At 41.6% G+C, this 23919-nt stretch overlaps 2 protein-coding genes across 4 annotated transcripts in view; one reads left to right on the top strand and one right to left on the bottom strand.

Annotated features, from left to right (window-relative positions):
* The window catches only part of snx2 (sorting nexin 2), a 38147-nt gene extending 34423 nt beyond the window's left edge, over positions 1 to 3724 (bottom strand). For 2 of the 3 annotated variants that reach the window (XR_004896237.1, XM_035996920.1), the window contains exon 1: positions 3421 to 3724. Coding sequence is in view for 2 of the 3 variants with exons in the window: in XM_035996920.1 (XP_035852813.1) it covers positions 3421 to 3519 (99 nt within the window). In the remaining variant the exon portion in view is untranslated. The remainder of the gene's footprint in view (positions 1 to 3420) is intronic. The other variant, XM_031305390.2, reaches the window with a different exon arrangement.
* A 629-nt stretch (positions 3725 to 4353) lies between these two features.
* Positions 4354 to 13218, top strand: rnf214 (ring finger protein 214). The gene is made up of 6 exons (XM_031305777.2): positions 4354 to 4751; positions 8105 to 8334; positions 8425 to 8558; positions 10136 to 10364; positions 10952 to 11161; positions 12093 to 13218. The coding sequence occupies exons 1-6, from the start codon at positions 4631 to 4633 to the stop codon at positions 12852 to 12854; spliced, it is 1686 nt and encodes a 561-aa protein (XP_031161637.1). The 5' UTR covers positions 4354 to 4630; the 3' UTR covers positions 12855 to 13218.
* Positions 13219 to 23919: the final 10701 nt, after the last annotated feature.

Below are 23919 nucleotides of genomic sequence, written 5' to 3'. Positions count from 1 at the left end.
ACTACAAGTCGAATCAACAGGTCTCTGAAACTGTTTCAACACAAACTGAACATTATAACCTGAAGGAGGATTTATTGCAGGACTGCTGTATTATTAGACTGCTTTAGTTTTAGTCAGGTGTACATAATAAACTGGACAGTGAGTGTACATTGAAATCAGAAGAGATTCTGCTTCATGATACTGCAAACTGAGACACTAAAGAAGGAAAAGGGAGGAGTCAAAGATATTTTAACAATCCACTTGACCCCAGTCCACCTTAAAAGTGTCGGTGACTGTGTGTTTGACATCCTTCATATGTTTATTAGTCCTTGTAAAGCGCACACACACACACACACACACACACACACACACACACACACACACACACACACACACACACACACACACACACACACACACACACACACACACACACACACACACACACAGCTGTTTTTCTGCTTTTGTCATGTCAGCACTCGGGATTTCATTCCTGGTGATGAGTGTCACAACAGCACTCTTTAATGACGTGTGTGTGTGTGTGTGTGTGTGTGTGTGTGTGTGTGTGTGTGTGTGTGTGTGTGTTTCTGAGCTGAAGTTACGACACAGCTGAAGAAGCAACTTTTTAACTGAGAAACTGATAATGTGAGATGTTGTTCACAGAAAAGAGGTCTCATTCCTCTTCCACTCTGTCTGCCAGCTCAAATCTTAAAGGGTCAGTTCACCCAAAACCACCTTTGTATTTATCACTAGCAGTATGTAGTTCTGGTTTTAGGTGCCAACATCTTTCTCCTTGTAATGTGGTGAGCTGAACCACACTTTTTTTAATGTTGGTGGAAGTAATAAATAAAAGTTTACTTTGAAATGCCTAAACCAATAAAACGTGACAAAAACTTTGACGTTCAGAGCAGATGCTGTGATATAAAGAAGAAAATGCAGCAGTGCTCTCGTCCCCTACTACAGTCCTACAAGAAGCCTGGTTAACTAGTATGAGTGAACGACTGCAGTTAAAACAGGTGTTATATATGTATGTGTTGCATTTATGGAGAAACATGATGCTCTTCAAGGGAAATTCTGATGTTATCGTAGAGCTGGGCAATATATCGATATTATATTGATATATCGTGATATGAGACTATACATCATCTTAGATTTTAGATAACGTAATATCGTAATATGGCATAAGTGGTCTTTTCCTGGTTTTAAAGGCTACATTACAGTAAAGGGATGTCATTTTCTGAACTTACCAGACTGTTGTAACTGTTACTATTATTTGCCTTTACCAACTTAGTCATTATATCCACATTACTGATGATTATTTATCTAAAATCTCATAGTGTAAATATTTTGTGAAAGCACCAATAGTCAACATTACAATATCGATGCAGTATTGATATTGAGGTATTTGGTCAAAAATATTGTGATATTTGATTTCCTTCATATCGCCCAGCCCTATGTTATCGTCATGCTGTGTTACATTAAACCAGGTGCTGCTTTACTTATTTGGGTGTTGATCTACAACAAAACTTTTAGATTTCAATAGGATTTCGCTTTCATCCACAACTTTCTTATCATCTGCATATAATAATAGTGAGAGTAGATTCTGCCAAACTAACAGGTCAGTATCTACAAAGTATGTATGTACAAACCACAATTCCAATGAAGTTGGAACGTTGTGTAAAACGTAAATAAAAACAGAATACAATGATTTGCAAATCATATTTCAACCTATATTCAATTGAATACACTACAAAGACAATATATTTAATGTTAAAACTGATAAACTTTGTTTTTTGCAAATATTCATTCAAATATTTGAATTTGATGCCTGCAACACGTTCCAAAAAAGCTGGGTCAGGGGCATGTTGACCACTGTGTTACATCACCTTTCCTTATAACAACACTCAATAAGCATTTGGGAACTGAGGACACTAATTGTTGAAGCTAGGTGGAATTCTTTCCCATTCTTGCTTGATGTACGACTTCAGTTGCCCAACAGTCCGGGGTCTCTGTTGTCGTATTTTGCACTTCATACTGGCCACACATTTTCAATGGGAGTCAGGTCTGGACTGCAGGCAGAATGTGGCTTAGCATTGTCTTGCTGAAATAAGCAGGGACGTTCTTTCTCCAGATTCTCTGAATGTTTTGATGATATTATGGACTGCAGATGATGAAATCCCTAAATTCCTTGCAATTGTACGTTGAGAAATGTTATTCTTAAACTGTTGAACTATTTGCTCACGCAATTGTTCACAAAGTGGTGAACCTCACCCCCATCCTTGCTTGTGAACGACTGAGCCTTATGGGGATGCTCCTTTTATACCCAATCGTGACACTCACCGGTTTCCAATTAACCTGTTCACCCGTGGAATGTTACAAACAGGTGTTTTTTGAGCATTCCTCAACTTTCCAAGTCTTTTGTTGCCCCTGTACCAGCTTTTTTGGAACGTTTGTATCATGCTGTAAATGTGTTCTCTGCACTCTGTGGAAATATGTTGAGAATTATCGATAACATGCAATTTCTTGTGTCAACACGATTGGCCAATAAAGTTGATTTTGATTCAATGTATTTTCCTTATACAATGTGTCATCATTGTTTCTGAGAAGCTGAAACATGTCCCTGAGGTTTTCTATCCATATTCTGAAAACAAAATGGACAAAATATTATGAATGCCAGCCCACTCGAAATCCAATCCAGTACAACTACCCTGCCTCTGTTTAGTTTAATGTAGTTGTATGCAGTTATGTGTGCATGACTGCATTTTACTGGAAGTTGCAGCTGAAATTTGGCCACCTTTTGTTGTTTTGAGCCTTTTAATTAACTCTTAACTTAGTAGTTTAAGAGTCATCCTAACACTGTGTTAAAACACTGTCAGGACACAACTACCTGCTGGATTACCCCCTTTATTTTTCTGTGGCTTCCACCATGAAAGTATGATTTAGGATTAATTAAAATTAATTAATTAAAGTGTCTTTAATTAATTCAAAAAAACAAAGAAAGGACTTTAATCTGCTGAACTGCACTTTTGATGTTTGTCCGTTTTTTTTCAGTCTGCCCTGAATGCATCACCCCCACACCTGTGTGTGACTGTCACCTGACGGCGATCAAACACACCTACTGTGCGTTTTTATCTGCGCAAATATGACCCTACTGGGCTCCTGTAACTGTGGCTCTGAAGGCCACCGTTGGTGTTGTTACACACAACATTTCCAGTGCTGTTTAAACGGATGTTTGCTGAATGATGACAGTGCACTGATGAATAAAACAGAAGCTTCCGCACACACACCAAACCCCATTCAAAAAATAACCGTTTTAAAGGTCTCCTCCCTGCCTGCACCCTCTCCTCTAAGTTTCCATCTGTTGTCAGATGGAAGCATCACGCCCTGCCTGCCAGAGCTCCCCTCGGCCTCCCTTCATCACCTCCTCCTCTTCCTCCTCACCTCTAGTGTGGCAGTCGGCTCCGGGAACAGGTCCTCCCCGTCCTCAAGCTCATGGAAGTCGGTGTGCTGCGGTGGAGGGTCCCTGGCTGTGTCCGCCATGGTCGCGTAGTTACTGCGGTTGATTGTGACGATAGCTAACAGCTAGCTAACGGACACACATATACACACACACACATCCAGCGACAGACAGAAAACAGTCGACTGACAGGGGGAGGAGGGGGGGTAGTCAGGAGGTTTTCCCAGCTTTGTCATATGACCACAGGAGTCTGATGCGTCTGATGGGAGCCAGAGAGGAGGGGAAAAAAGATGAGGTCTCACTCTGCCGCGCTTTCCTGGCACCGCGAGTTTGACGACGACTCAGAGTACTGCAGAGTCGGGCACTCTTTTAGCAAGTAACAAAAATATTTAAATAAATCGATAAATATGGATGTGAATTGAACAATTTAGTGATACATAATTACATTATTTGATTAATTTAAGGCCAATTTGATTAAAACAGTAGTGATATTATAAAAACACAGCCACGTTTACAGTTTTTCACTTGTCTTACATTCATCATTCACAACACAAAATTGCCTATTATTTTAGGAAAATGGCCTCAAGGGGGAAAGTAGCAAAACAAATTTAAAAAATGGAAGGGATCAAATTACATTTTTATCTTATAAAAACTCTAACTTGGTATACCTAGGCTATACCAAGAAGTAAAATATGCTAAAGTAGGTCTACATGAATCAATAGATTGAATACATTCAACCGATTTCAGTCATATTGGAATGAATGGATTCAATACTTCAGGCTCATTCAACCCTAGCTATTTTATTTTAGAATTTATCTTATTTTGGGGGTGTATATATTAATTGGTGTGCTCCTTTTTTAATCCACTGTTCTGCAATGTTTAATAAAGTGTTTTTTTGAAGCAAAGAAAAAAAAACTATAGACGATCTTTGTGTGGTTTCAGCCGGATCATATTCAGCGACACACACTTTTACGTTTCCGCCTCCGCCAAGTTAGCAAATCAACGGCGGCGGCAGCTGTAAACTAGACTTAAACAACTGCTAATACCGCTAAAATTGTTAGGTTAAATAACGTTTTAGATGCTGAGAGTTACCGTTTCCGTCACCAGATAGCAGTTTAGCTAACACGTGGTGTTTATATCGGCTGTGATAGGCAGCCGATTACTTGCTGTTCCATTTGTGTACTTTATGGTAGCATGGCTGCTAGCGGGGAAACAGCTAACATGCCATCGGAACAAGAAAAGCATGAAATCCGAAACATAAGCCAGGAGGAGGAGGAGGACCTGGAGCTAGCGTTAGCAAACATGACCGTGGAAGGTAACAGCATGTCGGTGTTTATAAAGGGAGTAACAGTGGTTAAAGTACGAATACCACACTGTAAAAAATACTTTGTCACAAGTAAAAGTCCTGCACTCAAAATTTTACTTAGGTAAAAGTACAAAAGCATCATCATTAGTATCAAAATATACTTATCACAGAGTGGTGTTAGTTTACTTTTACTGAAGTAAAGTATCTGAATATTTCTTACGCTGCTGGTAATACCTCATCAATTATTTGTTGATTATATTTTGAATTATTAACCCGAACATGCAAGGTAACTAAATATGTCAGATGAATGTAGTGGAGTAGAAGTAAGAAGTAGCATAAAAAGAAAACACTCAAGTAAAGTACAAGTAGAGCTGGGCAATATATCGATATTATATCGATATCGTGATATGAGACTAGATATCGTCTTAGATTTTGGATATCGTCATATCGTAATATGGCATAAGTGTTGTCTTTTCCTGGTTTTAAAGGCTACATTACAGTAAAGTGATGTCATTTTCTGAACTTACCGGACTGTTGTAACTGTTCTATTATTTGCCTTTAACCACTTAGTCATTAGGGCTGCAACTAACGATTATTTTCATAGTCGATTAATCTGTTGATTATTTTCTCGATTAATCGATTAGTTGTTTGATCTATAAAAATGTCAAAACATGGTGAAAAATGTGGATCAGTGTTTCCCAAAGCCTAAGAGGACGTCCTCAAATGTCTAGTTTTGTCCAAAACTCAAAGATATTCAGTTTACTGTCACAAAGGAGAGAATAAACTAGAAGATATTCACATTTAACAAGCTGGAATCAGAGAAATCTTATTTTCTTTAATAAAAAAATGACTCAAACGATTAATCTATTATCAAAATAGTTGGCGATTAATTTAATAGTTGACAACTAATCGATTCATCGTTGCACCTCTATTAGTCATTATATCCACATTACTGATTATTATTTATCAAAAATCTCATAGTGTAAATATTTTGTGAAAGCACCGATAGTCAACACTACAATATCGTTGCGGTATCGATATTGAGGTATTTGGTAAAAAATATTGTGATATTTGATTTTCTCCATATTGCCCAGCCCTAAGTACAAGTACCTAAAATTTGTACTTGTACAGTACTTAAGTAAAAGTAGTTCATATCTTATACTGTTTGAATTACTTTCTTGTTATTAAAGGTAAATAATGGACGTGACACAAGCTCGCCTGAGAAGTGTATTAGATCAGACCCATTTTTCAAAAGCCACATATTTTCTATACATCCTGACACTAAAGTGGCAAATTTCAGATGGACAAATCAGGAGAAAATTAACTTTGTTCGACACCGGTTTCTGTCTAATGAACAAACTCTCGCTAGATGTGGCAACACAGATAAGCTAACGGCAGCTAACGCTCGCAAACACCCTAAGATAACACATTTTTGTAATGCTAATTGTCTGTTAACCCTCCTATTGTCCTCGGGTCAAATTTGACCCATTTTCAAAATGTTTCTCTATCAGAAAATGTGGGTTTATTTCAACCAAATAGTCAAAAGAAAAAATGTGGATGGTTCCGTAAAACGCTCTTCATAAGTAAATTAAATGATCAGCTCACTACTTTCATTGAATTTGGGTGTTTTAGTCAATTTTATTAGCCTGACATCGTCATACTCAGATTCTAGTCAGAATGTGAATCGAACTTCCCGACCTCGAATGTTGTGGGCGGGGCTAAGTTCGGCTGGCATCCAGGCTACAATGTTATAGCATTTGAATTTTCTTTTATAAAGAAGGTCAGAAAAAGCGCCGAAAAAATCGACAAAAACATACGAAAAAGTGACAAAAAAGTGACTAAAACGTCAAAACATTTCCAAAAACATCGGGAAAAGTGACAGAAGTGTAAAAAAAAAGATGACCAAAACATTGAAAAAAAGTTTCAATTTTTACACAGAAAACCAAAGTTGCACGGTCGATGGGAAGACAACACAAGGGTTAATATCTAATTTTAGCAAAAGAAAATTTAAATGAATCATGCATTTATAACTTTTCAACCATCCACACAACGTTTACTAAACCTTCTGACGAGGGCACGCACTTATAGGAGACAGGAAGTGCGTACCGTTTCATACCAGTGGCGCAGCTTGTAATTAACCTAACTCCGCCAGATGGATTTGCTCAGCATATCCATCTGGGAACTTTCCGTTGGAGAAGTTTTGGGAAGGGGCGAAAATACTGGTTAGCTGATTGGATAAACCGTCTTGGCCAAATCAACCAATCAGATCAACGATATATCAAACTCTTGCCGAAACCAGTCGGGAGAAGAGCAAAAACATCTTTTCCTCCGAGAAAAGCCTCCAGTTCCGTTTTTTGCTCTTCTTTCAATGAAGGAATGCTTTCTAATTTGGATAAAACTTGCGCAATAGCTCCATTCATCTCATCCGTGGAAGCCACCACGTTGTTTAGACTGAACAGACACTTCTCGTTGCGTCACACGTAAACCCGCCTCAAAACCAACGCTGATTGGTCGGTCGTTTGGCGAACGGCTCCAAATTGTCTCTATCTCAAGATGCCAGACTGATCTGTGAGTGGAAAACTGGAGCTCGTGAGATCAGGACGGTCTCACGAGGCTAGCTTGTAATAGGCTATCTTTAGTATAGAGAATCTTTGGTCATACTCCCACACTTCTATCTGTAAATATCCACACGTCATGCCAGAGTCGTGTCCAGCCAGTGACTTTTCAGTCACATTTACATTCACAACATTTAGTCGGAGCAATATTGATGCGACACAACGGCCGAACATTCGACATCGTGAATGTTGTCTTATTTGCCGATAGGTAGGGTTGGGCATCGCTTTGATTTGAACAATTCTGATTCCACTTCCGATTCTTCGTTTCGATTCCGGTTCTTATCGATTCTCGTTTCCGATTCTTTGAGGGGTGGAGTTGAAACAAAACAATTTTTTTCTTATTTTGATTCAGTGGTGATTTACAGTGTTACCAGGCTTTTTTCAACGTAAAATAAAGCCATACTTTAGAGCGTCCATGGATGCGACACAACAAGCGCCTGGAAGTACGGCGGCCGCTACGCAAACCAAAACCTGCGTGTGTTAAATTTGAAACCGATCGGATTCGAAACGATCCAAATGATTGGAATCGTAATTTTTTTGAAACGATTCCAAGTCCGAAGCGGTTCTCGATGCCCAATCCTACTGACAGGTGAACATGTCGAATAGCGGCCGAAACCCGAAAGCCTCAGTGGCCGTTCCGGTGTGAAGAATCCAGTCAGTCTTAAAATAATTGTAATGTTTTCTGATGTTTCCCTCTTTGTTTACTGACTGAGACATTTGTCTCCTTGGTTCTGTTTCCTGTCCCAGAGCTGCTGCAGAAGATGCAGGCTGTGCAGACGGACAGCGCGACCGAAGACTGCGGCGTCAACACGGATGCGGACTGGGAAAGTCAGGTGGCGGCCATGTTGGAGTACAGCTCCAGCCTGACGGAGCAGTACGACGCTCTGATGAAGCAGCAGGACGAGGAGGGGGTGGCACACGAGAAACACAAACAACAAGTGCAGAAAAGGAAGGAGGAGGCCACGCGCCAGCACCAGGTGGGACCGTGTGACGGTACTCTGCAGAGTTGTTGTTGTGGCCCTTTAACAGAAGTGTATTCCACAATCCCACTGTGACTGTGTTTTCAGGCTCTTCTGGACAAACTGGAGTCTCTGCGAGTTAAACTGCAGCTCAACAACTCTAAAGCCACCAGGAAGAACTTCTTAGTCAAGAAACAGGAAATGATGTCAGAGAAGAACAGAGCAGAGGAAGAGAGGAACAGGTACAGACCAAGAACACAGTGGAAATCTGTGAATGAAAACGCAAAGGAAGGCGGTGTTTGATTCCAATAATATCTTTTCATTATGTAACTTTTGGAATGCTTTTCTACACTCAACCCTAAACTGTGAACTGAAGCCAGCCTTTATTTACACCAAATATAAAAAATCAGATATTAAAAAATTACATCAAGCAACAAGTTAGCCATAGGGGAGTACTACCAAACAGCACCTCTGTGTACTTTGCGTGCCTGCAGCTGCTTCACAATAAAAGCCTTCCAGAAGTGGCAATAAATACTGTGCCCCTTAAAGGTCCCATGACATTCTGCTTTTTGGATGCTTTTATATAGGCCTTAGTGGTCCCCTAATACTGTATCTGAAGTCTCTTTTATAGAGACCTTAGTGGTCCCCTAATACTGTATCTGAAGTCTCTTTTATATAGGCCTTAGTGGTCTCCTAATACTGTATCTGAAGTCTCTTTTATATAGACCTTAGTGGTCCCCTAATACTGTATCTGAAGTCTCTTTTATATAGACCTTAGTGGTCCCCTAATACTGTATCTGAAGTATCTTTTATATAGACCTTAGTGGTCCCCTAATACTGTATCTGAAGTCTCTTTTATATAGACCTTAGTGGTCCTCTAATACTGTATCTGAAGTCTCTTACCTGAAATTCAGCCTTGGTGCAGAATTACAGCCACTAGAGCCAGTCCCACAATGAGCTTTCCTTAGGATGTGCCATTTCTGTGTCTGTAGCTTTAAATGCTATTGAGGAGGAGAGAGGGGGGGGGCAAGGTGGAGGGTGGGGTGTGGCCTTGACCAACTGCCACTTGGCTTGTTTGAAAGCCATGACGCCTCTCTCTCATAGGTGGGCAAAATTCTCTGGGCGGGCAAAGCAGAGAAAGGGGAGGTAACCTTTCTCCTTATGGTGTCATAAAGGGAAGATTCCAGATTGGCCCATCTGAGCTTTCATTTTCTCAAAGGCGGAGCAGGATACCCAGGGCTCGGTTTACACCTATCACCATTTCTAGCCACTGGGGGACCATAGGCAGGCTGGGGGAACGCATATTAATGTTAAAAAAGCCTCATAAAGTGAAATTTTCATGCCATGGGACCTTTAAATACATTAGAGATACTAGATACTACAGATGTTCCTAACGTCTAATTTCCGTGACGTTTAAACAGAACTTTAAACGTGGGCTAGTCTAAAAGTAAGAAACCAGTCAAAATTGAACACGATGTAATCTATAAGGTTATAAAAAAATACTGTGATTATTATAAGAGCCATTTAAAATCGTTAATCACATTTTTCAATAACGAAATCGTATTTCAAATGCTAGCAATAGCAAATTACCAATTTTGTTGTTTAGTTTGAAAGACTTGTTGGGATAATCTTTATGTAGCATGATTAAAACTTAAATTTGAAATTTAGGATACTTTTTTTGTGTAAAGAATGATCTAAGTTCTAGATCTCAGAAGATCTAAGAAGTTTCACTTCAGTCACACTGCTGTTGTAGTTTTACGAACAAACAAACAGGATAAGAAGAACTCACTCGCCCACTCTTCCTCCCCCTCCTCTCCAGGCTGTCCAAGGAGCTGGAGGAAAGCGAGAGAAAGCTAACGGCTCTCACGGAGGAGCAGAGCGAAGAGCAGCGGCGGTGGCAGGAGGAGCTGGACGAGCTGAGGCAGGACATGGAGCGAGTGCGGAAGGAGGCGCAGCAGGCCGAGCTGCTGGCCCTACAAGACGAGATCGCTGCCGTGGAGAGGCAGAGGGACGTCGCCATGGCTCGCATCGAGGCCTGGCTGAGAGAGGTACAGACGTCCACTTCCATCTGCATGGTTTCCGCAGGGTCTTAAAAAGTCTAAAATTTCAAAATCAAAATTTTAGGACTTAAGAAGTCTTAGATTCGCTCAAGTATTGTGTTGTAGGTCTTAAATAATTTTAAACAGGTCTTAATTTTCCTACGTCCATGTAACGCTACCTCATTATACTCGTTTTGTTTTCATTCCGTGGTGTTGTAGTTTCTTTCGCTAGTCCAAATATAATTTTATTTATTACGACAACAAATGAGACCAACATGTAACTTATATTGCAACCAATCAGCTCCCGTGTTATTGGCGTGAGTCTCTTTCAGATTGTACCACAGACGTAAAACTGATTTTATTCTTCAGCTGTGGGGAAGTGCAAGTTAAGTGCTACTTTGCTTGAAAACTTCTGTTCAGTTGATGTTGTGATATAGATCTTAAATTTAATTCATAAAGGTCTTAAAAAGTCTTAAATTTCACTATGTGAAACCTGCAAAAACCATGATCTAAATCCTGTGGTATAAAAACAAATGGTAGACATGCATAACTGTCCCGACTTGGAGGACGTTGACCTTTGTGGTTACCTGTCCCAGGTGGGTCAGTACCTGAACACGCTCAGGGTGGAGTTCCCGCACCAGTACCCTCAGGAGAGACAGAAGTGGGAGAAGAATGAAGCTCTGGTCCGGAGGAACCAGGCCGATCTCCAGAGCCGCTTCCGGGAGGTTCTGCAGCAGCTCCAGCAGGGTCGAGAGTTAGAGTCCCTCCCCAGGATCAACGTGCCGTCTCTGCCGCAGATCCCCATGGTAAGCACCCACCCACCGATCCGTAACATTTGGTCTCCTGTTGATGCCGCCCCTTTGTGCATTGTGGTTGTCTGCTAGAAGCTGTCATAAATTGACATTTTCCAGTTTTTAGCAACATTTGTACGATACACTTTTTTTTAGATCTTGGTGGCTTTTAACTCTATATTTTAACCGGATGAAGGATTTTAGTCATTGAACGTCTGGATCTAAAGTTATCAGAGAAACAAGCTGAGCAAGCGATAGCGGCAACTCGGTTCGCCGTTTCTCTGCCAACAGCGTTGGAGAAAAACAGATTTTTAACGTGAAACTGCTTTATCCGAGCGAGAATGCGAGATCTCTGCGGATAATTCAGCTTCTGGTAAAAACCTCCAAACGATAAATACTGTAGGAATCGTGAAGAAAGAAGAAGCTGACTGTCAATGTTATTGTTTTGATTGAGAGCAGCAGAAAAGGACATATTGTACATTTAAAAGCTGTGAAAAAAACATGCAATTGTGCTCTGAATGTTTCACTCCGTGCATATAGGATGTAACTTCACTGAATCATTGGAGTGAGCAGATGCAGACGTGTATTCTGGTATTATATAGTACATACAGTAGGGTTGGCGAATATGATGACATACACCCTGAGACAATATACATTTGTCAACCGTCATGTCTTAAACCGTGGTAGCTTTATCTTCAACATCTCTGATTGTTACATAACATTAACTCGTCAAAGGGACTCACGATATGTTCCTTCAACATCTGTTAGAACTACAAGGACATGTTGGAGCATTGTGGACAATGTTGCACACAGTCCAAAGATACTCGAATTACAACCGATTTAAAAAGCCATTGGAATCTTTTGCTTAAAAAATTACTTAAACAATTAATCAATGATCAATATCAGCGTTCAAGGGGTTTAACTTATTTTCTCTTTCCTCCCACAGGCTGACCTGAGATTCAACCAGGTGATGCAGTCACTGGTCCGTCCCCAGTTCATGCCCCCACCTCTTCCAATCCCTGCCCAGAGACACCCCCACTATTACCAGTACCAGCCCCCTCACCATCCCCAGTACCGTCATCGCTACCACCACCCGCCACCCCAACACCAGTTCCAACCCCCTTTCCCACCCCAGCACCAGCCTCTTCACCTGCCTCCGCCTCATTTCCAGCCCCACATCAGACCTCCAATAAGGGTGACTCCCCCTCCCAATCTCTCCCCGTCCCCTCCTGTAGTTCCCTCCCCGCCTCCCGCCGCTGCTGCCGCCTCTGCCCCCGCCGGCAAACTTGACAAAGTCCTGGAGAAGCTCGGGACTCGGTTCCCACAATGCAACAGGGCTCAGCTGACGTCGCTGCTTCAGCAGGTGAAGAGCTCCCGCGGCACGCTGGCTGGCATGTCCATGGAAGAAGTCATCGAGCAGGTCGGCTTCAAGCTGGCCCAAAACGAGAGGTCGGCCCCGGGGCCCATCAGCCGGCCCGCGCACCCGGGCCCCATCCAGAGGCCGACGCCTCCCGCGCAGAGAGCAGCGGTGGCGGCAGGTGGAGGTCAGGCTGTCGGGGCCCGTAAACTCTGCCTGATGTGTCAGAACCACGTGGATCCAGACAGCCGCCACCCACTGAGCTGCTCCCACACCATCCACAAAGACTGCATCAGAGTCTGGCTGCAGTCCAGCAAGAACAACTCCTGCCCCTTCTGCCCGGGGAAGTGACGCAGGAAACTCAACCAGACTCTAGTTAGTGCCAAAAATCACTTTGATATGTTCAACAGATGGGGTTTTTCATTCAGTGTTTTTGTTTTGGTTTAAAATACAACCTACAGTAAAGATAATTATTTGTCATGCCAGCAACACGCAGCAGTTAACAACGTTGGGAAACAATAACCTGAGTGATACTTATTTATAATAATAAGTAAGTAATACCTTAGTCTGAGAAATATGTTTTTCTATGATGCTTTTTGTTTAACAAAATCAATCTTCTCCGTGCATCTGTTGTTGTTGCTTGTCTTATCACATGCAACCAAACAATAGGTTTGCCAAAATAAAATTGTTTAAAATTGGGAAAGATATGAGATAACATTTTTTTTATAAAAACATAATACTACTTGACCATTTTTGAGACAAGTGTTGAGGTTTTATATCCAGGCCTAATGCTAATTATGACGCTAAACATGTATCATGTGCAGTGGTGAATGTAACTAAGTAAAGTATTGCAATTAAAGCTCTAGTGCGTAACTTTTTGATATTAGTGAACGTCCGTTACATTCAAGCCATTGCCAAATGAGTTGCTACAAAGCTAATTAAGACTATCAGCTCCACACAACTCTCTCTGTATTTCTCAGTATGGCTATGTTCAGAAGATTGTGTTCAGTGACTTTCCCGTGCAATAACTCGAGTGAAGATAATGACCCCTTCTGAAGAGTCCATGTTTTTTTATCCTCCGTGTCCTCCTTGGCTACTAGCGAGTGTGTGTGTGTGGGTGTGGGTGGGTGCGCGCAATCACGGAAGGCTTGTCTCATGGACACGCCAACAGTTTTGTTGTCATTACTTAGAATTCTTCATGAGGGCGACAGAAACTATGCACTATAGCTTTAATAATAACATTTATTTATATAGCGCCTTTCATGAAACCCAAGTACACTTTTAGCCACAGAATTACTGTGGCTAAGCTGAAGGACGTATTAGGCTGTGGTAAACAGGTGGTGTTTCAGGAGTTTTTTTAAAATGGCCAGGGATGTAGCATTCGGATATCTGCGGCATTTGTTAGGGCTGGGTTGCTCACTGATTTGTGTGTAGTACGTTGCCTAGGGAGAGAGGTGGGGAGAGGATAGCATGATGATCAGAGACAGCAAGGTCCAGGCACTGTAGATGGAGGGGTGTAGTGCCAGTGGAGCACACAAGGTCCAATGTGTGACCTTTGGTGTGCCTGGGAGCTTGGGCATGCTGTGTGAAGTTGAGGCAGCCCAGTAGAGATAGAAGTTCAGTGGCTAGTGTGCAGCTGGTGGAGTCCACATGGATATTAAAGTCTCCAAGGATGAGTGTTGTAGGAGACCTGGAGCAGATAGAGGTGAGTACCTCAGATAGCTTAGACATGAAGGTGGTGGAGGCTTTAGTGGGACGGTATATAAAGAAAATCAGAAGTGGAGCCGACCCAGTTAGACTGAACACAAGGCATTCCAGAGAGGTGACATTGGGTACTGAAAGCTTTGACCAGGAAGTCCTTTCGGTGTATTACAGCCAGCCCACCACCACGGCCCTTGGAGCGGGGCTTCTGGATGTAAACATAGCCGGGTGGGGTGGCTTGGTTTAGTGTCATGTAATCCTCTTCATTTTGCCAGGTTTCAGTTACGCAGAGAAAGTCTATTTTCTTTTCTGTAATGATGTCATGAATAAGAAGTGCTTTGTTGTTAATTGAGCAGGCATTTAAAGGGATAGTTCCTCCCCAAAAGTCAAAAATACACACTTACCTGTAATGCTATTCATCAGTCCAGATTGTTTTAGTGTGAGTTGCCCAATGTTGGAGATATCGGCTGTTAAGATGTCTGCCTTCTCTCCAATATAATGAAACTAGATGGCACACGGCTTGTGGTGCTCAAAGCGGCAATAAAATACATGAAAAACCTCAACAGCAATGTCCCTTGCCAGAAATCATGACCTGGTTACTCAAGATAATCCACACACCTGGTTATGAGCAGTTTCATGAAGGAACTATTTTCTACTGAACTACACCCGCCAACCGTATCCCCACGCAGAAGAAAGCGTACTCGTGACAGCGCAAGATGTAAACATTAATGGGGTCCTCCTCGGCTGAGCTGTAATGTTAGCTAGCTCAGGTGAGCTAGCAGTATCTGTTAGCAATAAACTAATGTCCACAAGCTTCCTTCTGCATGGTGATACAGTTTGCGGGTGTAGTTCAGTAGAAAGAAAATAGTTCCACAGGTGTGTGGATTATCTTAAGAAACCGGGTCATGATTTCTAGAAACGGACATTGCTTTTGAGTTTTTCAAACATATTTTTTTGGCGCTTTAAGCACCACAAGCCGAGTGCCGTCTAGTTCCATTATACTGAAGAGAAGGCAAACATCTCTACGGCTGATATCTCCAACATTGGGCAACTCACAACAAATTTTGGTGATTTTTGGTGGGAACTATCCCTTTAAGGATCTTAGTGTCTGTATTTTGGCTACACAGTTTATTATAGACTTATTATAGGAGCCAAAGTTGAAAACGAAAATGACACCCTTGCCAAAAGTTAAGCCATGTGTTTAACACAGCCAAAGTTATCAAAAATATGGAAATTTAAAAAAGCTAAAATGTCCCTAGTGATGCACAAGGTTAAAAATTGTATTAACAGTAAACAGGAGGCTTCTTACTGAAATATGACCAATTATACGTAGTAGTAATAATAGACTGTCTGACGTAAAGACCTTATTTTCTCTTTTGATGAGCTAAATTAAGGCCCTGGCTGCCCCGTTGCACTTAGAGTACACACTTCACTGTAAATACACACTATGAAAGCACACATACAATCACTCAGATGGAGGTATCAGCCCATAAACACTCCAAGAAACAACCTATTGCCTTTTAAAGATTCCCCTTCGAAGACACACACACACACTCTCTCTCTCACATTCTCTCTCCCCGTGGACATCCCAGTCAGCCTTAATGGGAGCGCTGGGCGGTCGATGGGTGAGGTTAAAGGAGCCGTCGCTTCCCAATAAATATAACACACACACTGCTGAAAATGTGTCTATCTGCAGTCGTCCTGTGTGTGAAATAATGACATTACACAGTGTGTACTGGTGGACTGCTTCCTGTTTACTGTCTGAACGTCCATCTTTCCTCTAACAAACCCTCTCTCCCTCTCTCTCAGTTTAAGGTTAGTCTCTCGGCCGGCTCGGACCGATTTTACAGGCAGCAGTGCCAATAAAAGCTGCTCGTCTCCCAGTAAAGCTGCTGTAATGAATGAAGAACGCCGCAGAGAATAAAGACAAAACGCTGCCGAGGAGAGGAGGAGGATTCAGTCCTGAGAGAGATGGCGGCGTTGTCTCTCTAAAGAAACCAACTAATTCAGCTAAAAATACTGGAATAAACATTGATAATTGAAAAAGAACAGAAAATAAAGTAAGCAAAAAAATGAATTCCGCATAACAAATCCAGACAAAGTTTAGGGTTTTCAGTAATTAAGTTGTTAAGTTGTTTATCAACCCTCTGTAGTCATTTAACTTTCAATTGAGTTTGCGCCCATTTAGGAAACAGGAAGTGTGCACCGTTACATACCATTAGCGCGTGTAATGTGTCTTATATGTTACTTATAGAGAATCTTTGGAAAAAACTAGTTGACTGACTGACTGCCCTAGAGTCATGCTGCTAATATGGCTAAAATGTCTTCCTGACAATTACATTTTTATTCCACACTGCTCGTCATATCTAAAATCAGTCTAGTACGCCTGCTAATTACACTTATTAGTAACGCTGTTAGTAAGCATCTTCATTTGTTTCAGGATGTGAGCTATGGAAATCTTTCCGTCCCATAGCAGAGGCCAGAGAGATCACATTATTTAAAATGAAATTAAATGTTTTTCATTACATTTAAAGCTCCTTGGACATTTTTTACCCTAAATGATCTGCTGTGTACCTCCAGAGTGTCCCATTAAAGATGGTCTGTATTGGTTTAAAACTACTTTTATCTCCTCTGCAGCCTCACTGAATGTCTTGTTTGTTTGTTTGGCTGGTGGTATAAATCCGGAGAGGAGCGTCTCCAGGGTTCGGGGGTATTAGTGATGGTCTGCTGTGTCTCCAGTGGATCCTGTGACAGCTCTAATGTCGGTGTGATTTACAGACCGCTGGACAAACAAGCATCATTACCGCAGCCTGTAAAGGTGGGCCTGACCAACTGCTCCCAAAGTGGGGTCTGGGGACCCTGAGGGCCCCTCAAGAGGCTCTCGGGGGACCCCTCAGCAAAATGAGAGGGTTTTATTTGACTATTATTTCATTCAGGACGAGATAACAGAATGAGCGATCAGAGGTTTGAGTCTCAAAACAGACCAAATCCTCTCTGCTCACAAACATTTATGACACAAGGCTCCGTGCTGTGATCTTTACTGTCTATTTAAAGGAAAAACCCACCCTCAAAAACAGCTGGTGGTGATTTGGCATATTGGCTCCATGTTCATTCCACAAAAAAAAGTATTCTTATCAAGTTATTGAGTCAAAAAAAGTTTCTCAGTGCAGGAACATTATTTCAACCTCTTTCCACTAAAAATCTACTTATTTCAAGTATTTCAAGTTTCTAGATTCAGTACAGCAAACCTGCATTATTCTTTCTTGTTTCAAGTTAGAAATACAAGTTGATTTTTTTTAATGTGTTTTAGGAAATAATGTTTTGATCCTAGGCAGAAATTATTTCATAAGACAGCTTTTTCTGGCAATGTTGTGACATTAGAGCAATTCCTTTTCACAAAACTAAAAAAAGGTTTTAAGTCAAATTAGAATATTTAATTCAGCTGCAGCTGGCAGCCAAAAAGGCAAATGCAAACTAACACTTTATTATTATAATTATATGGATGATACTTAGTTAACAAAACATATTTACACCTCATTCTGTTAATATACAACATACAGTGGCAACAAATAAAACAAACTATACTCATCCCATGTTGTAAAAAGTGAGATTTCCATGTCTTTTTCTTAAATTATAAAGCAGGTTAAGGTGCTATATAAATACTGTAAAAGTATCAAAACGCTCAATCCACAGAGAAATGCACACATCCCGTATTCAGAAACTGTGCCTTTAAACGAGCCGTCATGACTTATACGGCTGTGATGTCACAGCTATATGATATATAGGTAGAAAGTGCCGCTACACTGTCGGGTTCAAGTCATTCCCTGGCTGCAATGTTTGTGTAAAGACGCTAATAGCACAGATGCAGAAGACCCGGAAATTCTGACCAATCAGAGCAGACTGTGCTTTTTCAGAAAAGGGCCTTAAAGAGACAGGCGCTATAACGGAGCATTTCAGACAGAGGGTGAATACAGGTATATTCAGACAGAGAGTATGAGAAAAATAATGCATTTTTTTAAACATTAAAGCATGTAAACATGTTCTAGTAGAAAGCCAAAATACAAGTAAGAACCTGGAAATGAGCACAATATGGGACCTTTAAAATGAAATAGACTATTCTTCATTAGTGTCTCATTTTAGCTTTAAAACTAGAACACCAGTCCGTATCCATCCATCTGAGGGGGGATTACAGACAGTTTTGAAATGTGTGCGTTTGTGTCTGATTTTGCTGTGACATTTGATAGAAATACAAAGCCAATGTTTGACATACTCAAAGTGTTTCTGTGTCTCAGGTCAGAAATGTAAACTAGATGTTATTTCAGGTCTGTTTTGAGAGAGAGAAGCAGCACTTTATCAAAAACATCTCTGCTAAAGACCTCCTGCCTCCACACAAACAACAACTTTTAAGACATTGGGGAGAGTAAAAATCAATCATCTCTTTGAGTTTAACGCTTGTGTGTTTCTGACATTTTCCAGAAACATTATCAACGGTCGTCCTCGTCTCCGGGGTCACAAACAAGGAAACTGAGCCCACTGTCAATTACAGAGGCAAATTAAAATAAGACACCAGTTTACTGCAGGTTATTCATGATATGTGCTCTCAGTGAGTCAGTCCTCCGGGGACAAATAGTCTGAAGGCCAAACAAACACTTTAACAAGGTACCGCTGTTGTTTTCATGCTCAGAATCAACAAATCGACTGCATGACAAAAGAGCTAAATGCCAAACGGCTGCTGAAGAGCAAAACTGCTGCTGTTGCTGCTGGAAGTCCGTTTGTATGTTTCTGCTGCAGCAGGTTAACAACTACAATGCTGCCCCCTTCTGGCCCTGCAGGGGAACTACAGACATACATCTGAATTTACATCCGGAAACATGTCATCTAATGCAAGGGCATAGGTTATGTTTCAACATTAGAAGGGACACAGTATAACCCGGGGGTGGGGGGGGTCTGCGGGTCGTGCCCCAGAAAACACTTAATTTCCAGCATCCCGGTGAATTTTTATGCAACAATTTCTACCTTTTCTTCATCAGTTTATGGTACAAATGTCTCTACTTACGTTAAAGGAATTATTATTAATTCTTGTTAATTATTCTCCCGTATTGTTCAAAACTTTCTGAATATTCAAAACATCACACGTGTTTCAGGATGTTTTTTTTTTTTGTACATCTACACAACAAATCTGTTAGAGAATGAGACCTTGTTAAAGCTAGAAGCTCCAAAGTTTAAATCTACATAAATCTATCTTTATTTTTCATGTTCCTGTTCTTTAACCCCCTGATGTAACAAAGAAGACACAGTTCTTGTTTTTCGTACATATTTGATCCCCGTGTGAACGGTTATTTTTTAGGGGGGGCCATATCCCCTGTGTATACTCTTTCCAAGTAAACACATCGATGTCAGTACAAATGAACAGTAAGTTAAAAATAAAATCTCCATTCTCTATACAGCACAGTATAATTATCAATAGATGATCTACTATACAGTATACTCAATTAAAATGTATTTCTTTTTTAGGTCCCAACAAGAAAAAATATGCTTATGTTTTTTAGATTCATAAAGAGCAAAGCTTTGTGAGAAGTGGACGTGGTTCTTGTTTGATTCACTTACAGAAATTCAGAAACAGAAAGCTGGAAAGAGTGGTTGTAATGTTTTATAAATGTATGCAGAGGATGAAATCAGAAAGCTCTGGAAAGAAAATAAATGGACTTTTCCTTCACATTGAAGATAAACAATCTGCCAATATTACTGCTGAATTATAAATATAAACTCTGAACTTCGCTAACAAGCATAACTGTCACATTATAGGATAAACAATAGCTCTAATAAAACCTGTTAATGGAATACATTATTGTTATTTTCTTTGATATGGAAGCTGTGAGAGGCAAGTGAGAAAAAGATATTCCGGTGAATCTTTTTTTTTTTAAGTCTGATCGGTAGTTGTCTCTCCTGTGTGTATGACTTAAGAACAGTTGAAAAAAAGAAGTTTTGTCAGGATCATCTTTATAGTTCCTCAATTTCTTTTCATCTGTGAAACGGGTGGAAATAAAGTTTGGCAGGTGGAAGTGTTTGTTGTTGTAATACTCATTTCAGCCACATGAGGCTGAAGTGCACCACCATCTTCTGTTTTAAATATGACTAAAAGTGTATACAAGTAAATGTATACATGTTTTCTTTCAGATGAGTTTTCAAGATAAATTAAAACTCACCTGGAATAAAACATGAATGCTTTTAGTGCTGTTTAGAACAGAACATGGGGTAGCGGTGCCCTTCAGCCTCTTGTGGCTGAAATGAGTATTACATGTCGACAGACATTCAATGCTTCATTCGAAAAAACCTCAAAAGAAGATCAGAATGTAAAAAAAGAAAAAAAACAAAAAACATTCGGTACAGCCTTACTGTTTATGTTAAAAACTTTGTACGGCCAGGCTAGCAGAGTCAGCGGGAGACTGGTGAGTTGATTTCCCTATCCTGATGAATGACTCGTAGTCATTAGATGGCCACAGAAATGGTTTTGCTAGTCTATATACACAACGTTATACTTCCGGGATGGCTCAGGTGCTGCCGGAAATTTCGCTGAAAGTCCCTCATTTAGGCCGGATGTCCGTTACTTTGGGCTTTCTGTTTTTTCTTAAGATTATTATTTTTTTTATATTTCCACAGGACAGATAAGACATGAAAGGGGAGAGAGAAGGGGAATGACATGCAGCAAAGGGTTGCAGGTCGGAGTCAAACCCGCGGCCGCTGCGTCAAGGAGTAAACCGCTATATGTGTGTGCCTGCTCTACCAACTGAGCTAACCCGGCCACGACCTTGGGCTTTCTTTGTGTTGGCGTTCTAAACTCCGGTAGATTTCTGAGGACTATGGTTAACTGCTCCTCAGATCTCTGCAGGGTAAATCCAGACAGCTAGCTAGACTATCTGTCCAATCTGAGTTTTCTGTTGCACGACTAAAACAACTTTTGAACGTACACATGTTCCACCAAAACAAGTTCCTTCCCGAGGCTATTTTGCAGAGGCGTCGTTGCTCCATACAGCGCCGCCCAAGACGAGTGTGATTGGTTTCAAGAAATGCCAATAAACCAGAGCATGTTTTTCTCCCATCTTGGAATGCTGTGTGGAGTAGCCAGACCCTCCTCCACAGCGCTGTGGAGGAAGGTCTGGCAAAGCGACACTACGCTAGCTGAAGCTCATCTTCTCCACTCTTTCCTCTGTGTTTACTCCGATATTTACATTTGAAAACCGGCTAGCTAGCCCATGCTAGGAGACTAGCAAGATGATTTTTCCGATCCTGATGAGGGACTCATAGCCACATGCCATCAGTGTCCAACGTCAACCACATAAAGCACAACTAATATTTGTGAAATAGACAATGCAGCATAAATTTTGTGGAGCATGACGGAGAGGCGACTGGAGAGGTCCACTCCTTCTAGAACAACTAATGAGGGAGGGGAAAGTGTAAGGCTACATTTACATTTGCTACATTTTGGTTTTTAAGCAGAGTTCCAGCCAAAAGTGATCAACGTGCACAAGTGTTTTTAGCTCCAGTAGAATAATGAGACGTCATAACCGATAAGACCCAATCAGGCGGCGAAACATTGGCGTCAGTGTCGGTGTTGCCAAAGGTCTCCGTTTGCGGCCGTTGAGATTGCAACACAACTCGCAGATTCCAAATCAAAAGTGTTTTTAAATGTCTCCGGTTTAGGGGCTCTGAAGCGCCAGAGCTGTGTGAATGCGAGGTGTAAACGTAGCAAAAATATTCTTTTTTTAAACCAAAACGTAGCAATGTAAATGTAGCCTAATTCAGATTAATCTTTCCGGCTGAATCCTGTTTGTTGTCCATTTAATCTGTAACCTGTCTGGACGCTCTCTTAAAAGGTGCTCTAAGGGATGTTGGGTGACGGCACTTCTTGTTGATGTTCTAAGTATATTCAAACAAAACGAGGCTAGCTCGCCCCCTCCATCCTCCTCATCCCCCCCCCGTTGGCACAGTTTGTTTTTCTTACAGTTTGTGGAGGGCTGTCTACAGAGACCGCATTTTTTTACAGTATATTCAGGGGACAGGCAGCTAGCGGATAGTGAGATGTTTGCTGTATGTGACAAAAACTGTTGTAGCCTAAAAAACGCGTGACATCGCTTAGAGCACCTTTAAAAGTCAGTAAAATCCACACTGTGTGATGCCAACAGGTTGACATGTTTGCACGAGAGAGGACGGATAATGACTGAAGGACGCAGAGAAGATCTGGTGTGTGTAAGTTTTGGGCCATAATGAAGAACATTGAAGGCTGAGTTTGGTTTCTAGTAGGACAACAAACTGTCTGTTGTCTTCTTGTTGAGAGCAAAATGCAAATGGTGCGTTTGATCTGCATGTAAACGAACGCCTCGTGTCCGTCTGAATCCTCTGTGGAAGACGAATGGTGTTTACCAGTCTGAAATCACACAGGACGCCATCTAATTACCTTTTTTTTCTTAAAGGTTGTATTTATTAGTATCCATCATCGCTGTTGTTATATCAATTAATGCTGTTGACGGGCTGAGGAATTGTAACCCCCCCCCCCTCCTCCTCACCCCCCCCCTCCATCCTTCACAGGCAGAAGAACCTCCTCTCCTCTCTTTGGCATTAAAGGCCTGTCATCCCAGCATGCCGCGGGGCCCCCAGCCCCAGCCCAGCGGTGTCAATTAAATTTGATTGACTGAGTAAAAGAAGCACACAAATAAGCCAAAACAACAGACACAAAAATCTATACATGACTCCTCCACACCCCCACCCCTCCGCCCCGGCTGTCAAATCAAGCGCTTGTCTCGTCCATTTTCGTGGCGTGTGCCGCGGACGTCCGCCGCCAGACAACCGCCTCTTTATGTGTGTGTGTGTGTGTGAGCATCAGCGCTGGCCAAACGCACCTCTCGTCTCCCGTGCCCCGCCCGCCTCGCAAGCCCCCTTAAACAACACCACAACCCCCCCCCCCCCAAACACCACCTCCATCCACACACAGAGAACCAATTAGCGGCTCTGGAGTCTTGTCCACGCTGCAGAGCAGAGGCCCCTGGGTATCGACTCAAACTGTTGTCCAATAAATGAGGTCTAATTTATCAGTTTAACTTCACCCCCCTCCCCCTCTCCACCCCCCTGAAAGAAAGGGAGGAAAGAGGAAGAGAGAGAGTAGAAAAAAAAACAAAACAAATAGCTCTTGTTTTTTGTTACATGAACTGGCGAGGAGCGTTCCCGATAAATCCCACTTTCTTCACATTTCTTGCCTCGTTTCTCTCTGTGTTGTTTTGCTAATTGTGAGCCGGTGAGCTCATGTTTCATATTCGCGGCGATGATTGAGGGACGCTATTAGAGCAAACCCCATTAGTCTCCGTGGGGAAGCAGCCGATCCTGCGTGGGAACCATCAAAGGCCAATTTGCTACACAAACACCATAAATCCTGCCCGTTAAGTGACTGTTTTTGATGCCGTTGAAGCGCGCGGAAATAAATATACGCTCCTTTATGTATCGTCCATTAAATTACCAGAGAGCACAATTCACACACGACATCGATCTCGATCAGCTGTGGTCAAAAGTGGGGTCCAGGGACCTGCAGAGGGCCTCTGATAGTGTCGGAGGAGGTCTCAGTGAGTTTACCCAACTAGTAAAGGTGTTGGATACGCAAACTCATCAAGGTGAACTGAAGTTAAAGTCTCGCCAAAATGCAACCTAGGGTCTTTTTGTGAATATA

This window comes from Sander lucioperca, chromosome 2 (genome assembly GCF_008315115.2).
Source record: "Sander lucioperca isolate FBNREF2018 chromosome 2, SLUC_FBN_1.2, whole genome shotgun sequence".
NCBI classification, from domain to species: domain Eukaryota; kingdom Metazoa; phylum Chordata; class Actinopteri; order Perciformes; family Percidae; genus Sander; species Sander lucioperca.
The sequence above is the reverse complement of the archived record's forward strand: the minus strand, read 5'-3'. Positions and strand labels throughout refer to the sequence as shown.

Bases quoted from the DNA above. Each gene is read 5' to 3' on its own strand.
- rnf214 (XM_031305777.2), top strand. From the start codon at position 4,631: ATGGCTGCTAGCGGGGAAACAGCTAACATGCCATCGGAACAAGAAAAG. The intron at 8,335-8,424 runs GTGGGACCGTGT...CTGTGTTTTCAG, and splicing joins AGGCCACGCGCCAGCACCAG to GCTCTTCTGGACAAACTGGA. The intron at 11,162-12,092 runs GTAAGCACCCAC...TTCCTCCCACAG, and splicing joins CTCTGCCGCAGATCCCCATG to GCTGACCTGAGATTCAACCA.